General features: G+C 40.2%; 1 protein-coding gene across 1 annotated transcript; it reads left to right on the forward strand.

Annotated features, from left to right (window-relative positions):
* Nucleotides 1-212: 212 nt before the first annotated feature.
* Nucleotides 213-6,880, forward strand: nkx1-2.L (NK1 homeobox 2 L homeolog). Its single transcript, NM_001090326.2, is given in 2 exon segments — nucleotides 213-532; nucleotides 6,058-6,880. Coding segments are annotated over 2 exon segments (768 nt in total). The 5' UTR covers nucleotides 213-372; the 3' UTR covers nucleotides 6,666-6,880.
* The last annotated feature ends 5,617 nt before the right edge of the window (nucleotides 6,881-12,497 follow it).

Below are 12,497 nucleotides of genomic sequence, written 5' to 3' on the forward strand. Positions count from 1 at the left end.
CACTGAGGACAATTAAATGGACTGGACAGCAAATATAATTGGACATTTCTCCCCCTCCCTTTCTCAGTCTCTTTTAGCTCTTCTCCTTTGGTTGAGTGTCTCCTCCTCCCCTCTGTCCTACCGTCTCCACCTCCCGGGGATGTCCAGTAACCCTCAGACTCACACAGACTCTTATGCTGAGGACAGTGAGGTGAGCAGACAGACAGTTGGATCATCTGTGAACAGGACAGAAATCTGCCTTCCTCCGTCCACAGGAGTCCTGCCTGAGCATCACTGCCAGATCTGTAGTTCCCCAGTCAGATCCAGGTTGCCAGCTGAGGGCATCAGGTGCCCGGTGGTTTCTGGAGCAAGTGTGGGACTATCTGGAGCTACATGGGAATGTTAGACTGTGACCCAGAAGAGGAAAAACATGCCCCTGGCCAGAAACACCTCCATACTCCCTTCTCCATCGCAGACATACTGAACCATGCAAAGATGCAGAAAGTCGAGGAAGGAATCAAGGAGCCTGATATCAATGATGAAGGACAGACAGGTAAATATAATCAATACAGGGAGAAAAAAATGATATAGATTTGGGACCAGAATGGAGTGCTAATATTGCTAGACCTATGTGATAACATGGGCAAAGGTCACAGAAGCTATTGATTAACATGGGGTTAGTGGAATCTCTGCGTACAGTGTTAAAAAAATGACCTGTATACTCTATATAGTTTATCAGGAATACATTTATTTCAGAAATATTTGAATAAAGGATAACATAAACGTGCCTAGGGTGCGACAGTAGTAGTGCCAGGTTTTATGAAAACTTTAGGGAGAGAGAATAGGAGACCAGTCCAGCATCCCCATCCAGCAACAAGAGGCTGAGAAAAAGTAAAATATATAGTGTAGTATTTCTTACACCCGTGACTTTTGAAAGTTTGAATCAGTGCACACCAACTGATACACAAACATTAAAGGGCAGATTTACATATGGTAGAATATCGAGAGTTAATCAACCCTCGATATTCGACTGCCGAAGGTAAATCGAAGTCGAAGGATTTACCGCAATTCGTTAGATCGAACGAAAAATCATTTGATCGAACGATTAAATCCTTTGAATCGGTCGATTCGAAATATTTTAATCCATCGATCGAACGATTTTTCTTCGACCAAAAAAAGCTTGCAAAGCCTATGGGGACCTTCCCTATAGGCTAACATTGAGGTTCGGTAGGTTTTAGATGGCGAAGTAGGGGGTCGTAGTTTTTTTTTTTTTAAAGAGACAGTACTTCGACTATCGAATGGTCGAATAGTCGAACGATTTTTAGTTCGAAACGTTCGATTCAAAGTCGTAGTCGAAAGTCAAAGTAGCCAATTCGATGGTCGAAGTAGCCAAAAAAATCATTTGAAATTCGAAGTTTTCTTTATTCTATTCCTTCACTCGAACTAAGTGAATGTGCCCCAAAGTGTAAAAGATGAATGAGGGAGGTTTAGGTAAATTTAATATCCACACTAGGAACCACAGCAAATCCGGCGGTTGATTATACTCACAAGAGCACCAAATATAAATGGCATTAATCAGAATGTTCCATCTCCAGTTTCAGCCTTCTTTTCTCCGTATGTGGGCAATATAAAGTGACGTGCAGAAGCGTTTAACAGATTTTTAATACATAATTAAAATCACACTCACAAACATTATTCGAAATAGTGCATATAAAATCCAAACAGCGATCTCCGTGATCAAGCTACAGTTACGTCTTAGCGTCTGCACCTCCGTCAGCGCTCTGGGAGGAAGCCTAGTGGCGAAACGCGTCAGCGGTGACTGGGATCTGTTGCTGAACTACAACTCCCACTGTCATAGCGATGTTGAGTGATCTAGTTTGGTAACAGTTGTAGAGCTCTAGGTTGCACTTATAAAATAGTTCTAAGACATTTCATTGGTCCTTACTAGTCCCTTGCTGTAATAATCCCAGAGGGGATTAACAGTTAAAGGGAATTGAAGAAAGCCTATCTATCCTATTAACTCATTCCCTGCCAGACTAGTGTCAGGATGACTGGCCAATCCGGCAGTGACAGTTTATTAATGTGATACCGTACAGTAAATGTGGTTGGGAGAGAGGTTGCATGACAGAGGTTGGGTTACCACCCCTTTCCCAATTACCATTATAATTATAATGAAATTCACACCTGATGAAGCTGCAGGACAGAGCACACACAGAGATGTGACATATAGAAGGTCCCTCTGATTGCTGGGTACCTGGGGCCCCTGATAATTGCTCTGGCCCCATTGGGATGTAAGGGGCAGGCAGGTTTAGTTGTAAGCCTCCTGTGCTTGGCATTGATCAATATTCCATTACTGGTGAGTGCATATCTCTGTGTACAGGTCTCATAGACTCCTTGCTTGATGTGAGGGCCCTGTATTAAAGAGATGACAGCTATCGATCCTCATCAAAGGCCGGTCACTCCATCAGGGCCAGGGAAGCAGCCCATTTCTTCTTAATAACCTGTCTGATAAGAGCTGCCTGGGACTGACGGCACCGTTCTCTGCTGAGTGTGAGAAACATGTAGCTTTCTGCTGTGGGCAACCAGGCTAGCAATTTTATCTGTTACTGAAATACTTTTCAGACTCTGATTTGAAGATTTCATCAGGCCAGTCCCTCTTTGGTTAAATAAGCTCTAGCCATTCCATTCTAATTGGCTCCCATATGGGCTTCCAGCATTATCTAGGACAGCATTCACCTTATATTTCATCATCGTCAGCCCTCATGAGACATTTATATAATACCCTTTAATATGAAATATATCATATATATATATATATATATATATATATATATACTTTCAAGTGAGTATCCGCACTCCAAGGCCAATAGGTTCTTCGAAGGGAAGGGGTGCACGGTAATTTCATATACACCAATTTATTCACAGACCAGCACTCCCTATTTTAAAAGTTCAATTATTTATTGTTGCATAGTATCTGTGCCCGACGTTTCGGTCCCTGTTGGGACCTCTTTCAAGGATGATACAAAAACATTAAAACACACATTAAGGGGCCGATTCATCAAGGGTCGAATATCGAGGGTTAATTAACCCTCGATATTCGACTAGGAACTAAAATCCTTCGACTTCGAATAGCGAAGTCGAAGGATTTAGCACAAATGCTACGATCGAACGATTATTCCTTCGATCGAACGATTAAATCCTTCGAATCGAACGATTCGAAGGATTTAAATCCAACGATCGAAGGAATATCCTTCGATCAAAAAAACTTAGGCAAGCCTATGGGGACCTTCCCCATAGGCTAACATTGACTTCGGTAGCTTTTAGCTGCCGAAGTAGGGGGTCGAAGTTTTTTTTAAAGAGGCAGTACATTGACTATCGAATGGTCGAATAGTCGAGCGATTTTTAGTTCGAATCCTTCGATTCGAAGTCGTAGTCGAAGGTCGAAGTAGCCCATTCGATGGTCGAAGTAGCCCAAAAAACACATTTCGAAATTCGAAGTTTTTTTACTTCGAATCCTTCACTCGAGCTTGATGAATCGGCCCCTAAATATGCACTGTGTTATTTAATGTGTGTTTTAATGTTTTTGTATCATCCTTGAAAAAGGTCCCAACAGGGACCGAAACGTCGGGCACAGATACTATGCAACAATAAATAATTGAACTTTTAAAATAGGGAGTGCTGGTCTGTGAATAAATTGGTATATATATATATATATATATATATATATATATATATATATATATATAATAAGAAAACCCTTAGTGATTGCAGGAAATATTCTGTACACAGTTGCCTGGTATTAATAGATATAAGTGATATAGGTGTCAGAAGAGCTGGACATTAGACAAGCCAGCAATCTGACATTGACTTTATAATCTCCAAAAGACACATAGGGGTACAATAAGTCCATCATACCAGAATAGGCTCCCTGGACTCTGCACACAGGAATGGTGTTTTTCTGGGGAATAGGGACAGAGTTGATGGTATCCCTACTAGGACGCATGTCCTGTCCTATGTGATAAATAGGACCATGTATGTAAGGGTGGGGCTCAGTTTAAATCTTTCTCTTGCATCCCAATCATACTTCAGTCTAGGGTGAGTTACACATAAGACACAGTGAAAGTTGGGTTAGAGGACCCCATGAATGAGTAATAACCTGAGCAGGCCTAAAGCCATTGTGAGCTGCTCCATGGGACCTATGATCCAAAATGCTTGGGACCTGGGATTTTCCCATAATTTGGATCTTCATACCTTAAGTCTACTAGAAAATCATGCATCAAACATTAAATAAACCCAATAGGCTGGTTTTGCTTTCAATAAGAATTAATTATATCTTAGTTGGGATCTAGTACAAGCTGCTGTTTTATTATTACAGGGAAAAACTAAATTATTTTTTACAAATTATTTGGATAAAATATTCTAGGGGAGACGGCTTTTCCGGATAATGGATCCTGTAGTAACATCTGGGTAGTTCCTCAGCTAATACTAATTGTGTTATTATTCATGCTACTATATTGATGCTAGTATTTGTTGAATAGCTGTAAGAACCCCTGCAGCCTGGCACGTCTGTATTACAGTTGGCAGATGTGTACCATGTCGACCCATACCAGATAGCTGACTGGGTTTTTTTTCAACTGCTTCATCCCTCCAGATCTCAGCACAGTAAGGGAGTGAATGAGAAAGGACAGCAGCCTGTGCTGAAAAGGTTCTTATTGGTGAAGCCTCCTGCAGCAATCCTGCAGTTGTTGTAATATAGTTTGTATCTCTAATATCCCATAAGGGTACCAGTCCTCTACCCTGACTAAAGGTGACGTTACAATTGTGATCTTTCCTGTAAACGATTCAGTACACACGTGTAGAGCTAAATCGTTAGATATATAGGTAGATACAATAGAATTCTATAGGCTCTAGACTGGGGGGCCTAGGATACACAGGGACTGCAGCCTCAGCCCCCCCCCACACCATCCTCCGGGCCCCCCAGCCGCTGAGCCCCCTTTCCTCCCCAAGTCAACTCATCACAGCCGCAACTCGCACCTCCCCCCCCAACACGCTGGCGCATGTACCTCTTCTTGTGTGACACGACTGGGGTCAGGGAGGGAGGTAAGCAGTGGCAATACAGGGAGCCAAAAGAGCCCAGCGGGCTTTTTCCCGGTGTCCCGCCAGCCCAGTCCAGCCCTGGAATTCTACCTGTATCTGACATTTCAATGGCTGATGTTCAGGTGCTTTCAAAGGTGCCTGACCAAAATGTAAGGCCAGCCCAATCGACAAGCCCCAAAGATACCCAAGTCTTCTGCCGATATCAGTCTGCTCGTCTCCCACCATACACGCATGAATATCGTACGAAAATTAGCCCAGACTCATGAATGGGACGAGACACCAGTGTGCATTTAACCCAGTGAAGTAACCCAGCCAATCACTAATTAGCAGATTAGTTTAGTGCAACTGAAATAATAAAAGCTTATTTCTGAATGGTTGATGTTGGTTACCGTGCATTGTCCAAGGTTCTGAGAATTTAATAAGGGACTATAGATTAAAAAGGTGGTTCAACTTTACGTGAACTTTTAGTGTGTTATAGAATGGACAATTCTAAGCAGCTTTTCAATTGGTCTTCATTACTTCTATTTTATAGTTTTTGAATTATTTGCCTTCTTTTTCTGACCCTTTCCAGCTTTCAAATGGGGGTCACAGACCCCATCTAAAAAACAAATGCTCTGTAAGGCTACAAATGTATTGTTATTCTTTATTACTCATCTATCTATTCAGGCCTCTCCTATTCATATTCCAGTCTCTAAAATCAATGCATGGTTGCTAGGGTCATTTGGACTCTAGCAACCAGACTCATGAAATTGCAAACGGGAGAGCTGCTGAATAAAAAGCTAAATGATTCATAAAAAAAATAAAGCCAATTGCAAATACCACTCTCTGCATCATACTAAAAGTTTATGTAAAGGTGAACAATCCCTTTAAGTGGAGGATAAGTATGATAACTCCCCTTAGGAAGGCAATTGTCCAGCAAAGCTAAAAGGTGTTTTTTTCCGCATGAAGCTCAGTCTTAGCATTGTGTAATTTATCTTGCAGGCATGACAAATGTTAGAACTCGCATGACATCTGAAAGTATGGTGTCTGAGATAGAAAATGGAGCAGGAACCTCTCCAGGCCTACAAGCAAATGAACCAGAGGAGCTGCCAGAGAAAGAGGAGAACCAACAACCCCAAAACCTCCCGTGTGCCACCAATTGCAAGCCCCGCCGAGCCCGTACTGCCTTCACTTACGAGCAGCTTGTGGCCCTTGAGAGCCGTTTCCGAAGCAGCCGATACCTGTCGGTGTGTGAGCGGCTGAGCCTAGCGTTAACCCTTCACCTTACAGAGACACAAGTGAAGATCTGGTTCCAGAACCGCAGAACCAAATGGAAAAAGCAGCAGCCTACAGGAAGCTGGGAAGGGAGAGGATGCAGCATACAAAACTGTCCCACCATCCCTGGTCCCCGGATTAACCCACCCCTCCCAAACTACCCCTGTACTACACACATCTCCCATATTGGTGCTGGGACAAACCATCTCTCTCCTTTCCCAGGTATCTTTTTCTCTCCCCCTTCCACATCCTTTGGACTAAGCCCTACAGGTGCCACCTATCCCCAGTTTATAGGTTCATCCAGCTTCACATCCTATTACAGTCCTCCCCTCTGACTCCAGGTGGGTCCTACCACTTGATTTCTCTCAATGACATCATGATATCATGGAACTGTACTGGATGATGCGACTGTGAATTCATAGTTATCATGCTGGGAACCCAATATAAGCAGTAAAGTACCCGCGGGTACCCGAACGCTGCAGGACTCTATTGTAAATTGTATTTTTATTGTAAATGACATTTAAAAAAAACATGACTATTGTACGAATTATTTCAAACAGTACTAAATGAAGCTGCACACTTTTTAAAGGGATGGTTTGCCTTTAAGTGAACTTTTAGTATGTTATAGAATGGACCGTTCTAAGCAATCTTTTCAATTGTTCTTCATTATTTATTTTTTTTATAGCTTTTTTTTTATTTTTTGGCTTTTTCTTTTGACTCTTTCCAGCTTTCAAATGGGAGTCATCGTCTCCGTCTCAAAAAACAAATGCTCTATAAGGCTACAGTTATAAAAAGTTATTGCTACTTTTTATTACTCGTCTTTCTATTTGGGCCCACACCTATTCACATTACCCTAACAACCATGCATTGATTTGAAAAGGGACTGGCCCTTGCAATCAATGCATGATTGCTAGGGTAATTTGGACCCTAGCAAACAGATGGCTGCAAACTGGAGAGCTACTGAATAAAAAGCTAAATAACTCAAAAACCACAAATAATAAAAAATGAAAACCAATTGCAAATTGTTTCAGAATCTCACTCTCTACATCAGGGATCCCCAAACCTTTATAACCCATGAGCAACATTCAGAAGTAAAATGAGTTAGGGAGCAACACTAGCATGAAAAATGTTCATGGGGTGCTAAATAATGGCTGTGATTGGCCATTTATGTGGATTATCAGCCTACATTCAGGCTCCGTTAGGCAGTGCACCTGGTTTTTACGCAGCCAAAACTTGCCTCCAAGTCTGCAATTCAAAAAATAAGCTCCTGCTTTGAGGCCACTGGGAGCAACATCCAAGGGGTTGGAAAGCAACATGTTGCTCACGAGCTACTGGTTGGGGATCACTGCACTACATCATTTCAAGGTGAACAACCCCTTTAATGAGACATGTGCCCTTATCTCATGTGAGAGTAAAATTAAGGAAGACTATGCAATCACTGATGTGGCTAGTCATTAAATGGCCTTGTTGGCTGGTCAGTGGTGCTACTATAAGCACAGAGATTCTGTTAGATCGCTGTTAGTCTGTTTGGGCTCTCCTGCTGATGCCTTTCTTGTTGCATCTATGAAGTATCAGCAGATTTAAAAGTGATGAGCCCAATACCCTCCCATATCTGTACAGACTTGTTTAAGGTATTGGTGGATCAATACTATTTGCTTGAGTATATAGCCAAATGGTACAGTCTGATCTTTTGGGTAAGATCAAAGCCAGTCTGTGTATGGCTGGATTACATCTGTTTGGATGGAACAAGGCCAGTCCTATTGGGAGCATGTGAGTTCTTTGATTGACGTAGCATATGTCTGGGTGTCTGGGTACTACCACTGACCATGAAGGTTAATTACAGACTGACATAAAGAAAAGGCAATTTTAATTCCAATTATGACACTGAGATGCTGTGATGCTACCCAAGTTTAATAGCCCTTACCCCATAAATGAGTTAGGATGAAAAAAATAAATCTGTAAATAAAACTGTCTGAACCTCACCAATGATATGCATTTCTTTTGGGAGACTACACCATAAATGGAATTACTATAAATATTTCCTTCCTATGTGGCTAGTAAAACTCATTTCCTCTAGTCTAAATTGACGTGGTTCACGTTTAAGTTACATTTTAACATGTTATGGCATGGCTTATTGTAAGCAACATTTCAATTGGTCTTCATTTTTTCTTTTTTATCGTTTTTGAATAATTTGCCTTTTTCTTCTGACCCTTTACAACTTTCAAATGGGGGTCACTGACCCCATCTAAAAAAAAAATGCTCTGTAAGTCTACAGCTAAATTGTTATTTCTATTCAGGCCCTCTCTTATTCATATTCCAGTCTCTAATTCAAATCAATGCATGGTTGCTACGGTAATCTGGACTCTAGCAACCAGATGGCTGAAATTGCAAACTGGAGAGCTGCTAAAACAAAAGCTTAATAACTCAAAAACCACAAATAACGAAAGATTAAAAAAATTGCAAATTGACTCAGAATATCACTTTCTACATTAGTAATCCCCAACCAGTAGCTCGTGAGCAACATGTTACTCTCCAACCCATTGGCTGTTGCTTCCGCTGGCCTCAAAGCAGGTTCTTATTTTTGAATTCCTGGTTTAGAGACAAGTTGTGGTTGTATAAAAACCAGGTGTCCTGCCAAACAGAGCCTCAATGTAGGTTGTCAATCCACTTAGCGGCTACTAAATGGCCAATCACAGCACTTATTTGGCACCCCAAGAACACTTTTCATGCTCCCCATCTTACTTCTGAATGTTGCTCACGGGTTCAAAAGGTTGGGGATCCCTGCCCTACATCATACTAAAAGTTAACTCAAAGGTGAACAACCCCTTTAATTTAATTAAGCCAATTTTTAATGGCCTTATGAGTATATATATATATATATATATATATATATATATATATATATATATATATATATAACACGCTGGAAATGGTGGTGAGTACTGGATGGGAAGGGCCAATCACAAGGCCATTTTGCATGACATATGTCCTCTAAGTTGCCCCCATTGCTTGCATATAAAAACGTCAGCGAGATTCTCACTTGAGGATGCTAGGAATCAGCTAAGGACATTTTTACATCAAGTTTGCAGTTGGAAAATACATGGAATGCAAAAGGCAAGAAGTCGGTCCTAACCCTAACCATAGGGTGAGATTTGGGGGTGAATCCTGGAAATTCCGGTCTGTTAGAATAATGTTTACTTGTAACTTGATTAAGAGCTAAGGGGGTTCAAATTGGCCCTCAATTGAAACAACATCAATTTGTCAAGCCTTTCCTTGTAAACCAAGAATTCAACTAAACAAATGAAGAAATGCACTAAATGGAAAGGGGGTACCAAACCGACCCTAATCCTTCATTATCCTCCACAAATTACAGAAACATGATATTAGACACTAAGGGGTATATTTATTAAAGGTCAAGTTAAAGAGTTTTTTTTTACCTCGAATGAACTCAAAACTTGAATAGTATCTTATTTAAGAAAAAACTCGAACATCTAAAACTTGAACGAATATTACCGGCTCGAACACTCAAATCAAATTCGACTAAAGTCGAATCGTGTTTTTTCTCCGAAAAAAAATTAAATGTCAGTAAGGCTATTAACATCTTCAATTGGGTCACTGGACTTCTATGTGAACTCGGCAGGTTTTAGGTGGAGTACTATCAAATACGAGTTCTTCCCAGTGTCAAGGTACGATAAATTCAAATTTGATTTTGTGAGTTTTGACCAAAAATCTAACTTGAAAATTCGAATTTTACAATTCTAACCTTAATAAATCTGCCCCTAAATGAAATATAAAGCACTCAATAAACACCTGAAAAGGAAGATGTTATACTTACTACACCTATTACAGGGGTTTTTTTTTGTCTTTTTTATAATGTTTGTGTTACATCCATTGTACTATATGGCAAACCTAACCAAAAGTTAGTATTTTACAGTATGGGTGGGCTTCCTACATGGGGATCAGCAGCAACTGGCAAATGCCTAGAAACATAAAAGAAGCCTCTCAATAAAGTGGATAAGCGTAAGTGTCCCACCAGGCATAAAACGCGTCAGGCTATTTATTTTGTCCTAATAAATAATAACAGATAAAATATATTAATAATGATATATATTTGCACTATATCTATTAAAAATAATTAATATAATTGAACTTTTTCAACTACTGCTCTATTCACTTTATTGAGGGGCTCACAAAAAAATCCTCGACCGGTCTTATATGTGAAGCTCTATCTGCGAGCAACACTAATTCGAATAACACTGCATTCCTCATTGCAAGTGCCTAGAAACATATAAATAGTTCCAAAAGCTGACAGTTTTATTGCCCTCATTGATGTCAGTGGTCTGACATCACTCTGTTGTGTTATGTTACAAGTCTGATATTTTGCAATATGACATCACTGGAGAGGTTTGTTGTAGTGCAATCACCAACACGTAAGAGTCCTACATGAACTTAGGCCTGCCACCCACCTAAACCATTATGTTGTAAAGGCAGAAGTGCATTATGTGTAATGTTTTGCCATAAACACAATCGGTATATTTTAGGTTATTTAGGTTCTACAGGGGGCAGTGAATGATACACAGTCTCTATAAAGGGCTAAGTAAATTGTCAGCACTAAAGAAATACAAAGGGTTATAATAAAGAATCACCTGGTGAAACAGAATAAGACACTGTTGCCACCTAGTGACGGATCTAGAAACTAAGATATAATTAGGGAAATATAGGTCGGACTAAATATTGTTTGAACTGAATTCCACTGGTGTGGGCCTTATAATAACAACCTATGTTTTTTGTCTTAGGGACACAAAAAGCGTTAGTTAGTTAGTAACTGCGGCAAGAAAAAATAGTCATGCGCATGAAATTGTTGCGCGACAAAATTATTCGGACACCCATTAACTTTAATGCATTTGGAAAAAATAGTTACATAGTTAAATTGGGTTGAAAAAAGACAAAGTCCATCAAGTTCAACCCCTCCAAATGAAAACCCAGCATCCATACACACACCCCTCCCTACTTTTAATTAAAATTCTATATACCCATACCTATATTAACTATAGAGTTTAGTATCACAATAGCCTTTAATATTATGTCTGTCCAAAAAATCATCCAAGCCATTCTTATAGTCATTAACTGAATCAGCATCACAACATCACCCGGCAGTGCATTCCACTACCTCACTGTCCTGACTGTGAAGAACCCTCTACGTTGCTTCAAATGAAAGTTCTTTTCTTCTAGTCTGAAGGGGAGGCCTCTGGTACGGTGATCCACTTTATGGGTAAAAAGGTCCCCTGCTATTTGTCTATAATGTCCTCTAATGTACTTGTAAAGTGTAATCATGTCCCCTCGCAAGCGCCTTTTTTCCAGAGAAAACAACCCCAACCTTGACAGTCTACCCTCATAATTTAAGTCTTCCGTCCCTCTAACCAATTTAGTTGCACGTCTCTGCACTCTCTCCAGCTCATTTATATCCCTCTTAAGGACTGGAGTCCAAAACTGAACTGCATACTCCAGATGAGGCCTTACCAGGGACCTATAAAGAGGCATAATTATGTTTTCATCCCTTGAGTTAATGCCCTTTTTTATACAAGACAGAACTTTATTTGCTTTAGTAGCCACAGAATGACACTGCCCAGAATTAGACAACCTGTTATCTACAAAGACCCCTAGATCCTTTTCATTTAAGGAAACTCCCAACACATTGCCATTTAGTGTATAACTTGCATTTATATTATTTTTGCCAAAGTGCATAACCTTGCATTTATCAACATTGAACCTCATTTTCCAGTTTGCTGCCCAGTTTTCCAGTTTTTTTTTTTTCCAAAATAATTTTTATTGTTTTCGCACAAACAATCACATACATCAACAGTGAAATTGTACTTAAAATTACAGCACAATATGAAATAACAATCACATAGGAGACAAAACATGGGGGGGGGGTACCGTTTCCCATTACTCTTCCCTAATTTTCTAGATGAGATTAGTCTATGTCCAATCCTTCCTGTGTCAACCATGGCTCCCAAATTTTCGTAAATTTAGTCATGTTACCCCTTTTCTCAAATGTTAGCTTATACAATGGAAGTACCGCATTCACCTGTCTCCGCCACTTGATCATGGTGGGGTTATCCCCACCCATCCAGTGCATAAGAATTGTTTTCCTTCCATAATGATGT

This window comes from Xenopus laevis, chromosome 7L, assembly GCF_017654675.1.
Source record: "Xenopus laevis strain J_2021 chromosome 7L, Xenopus_laevis_v10.1, whole genome shotgun sequence".
NCBI lineage: Eukaryota > Metazoa > Chordata > Amphibia > Anura > Pipidae > Xenopus > Xenopus laevis.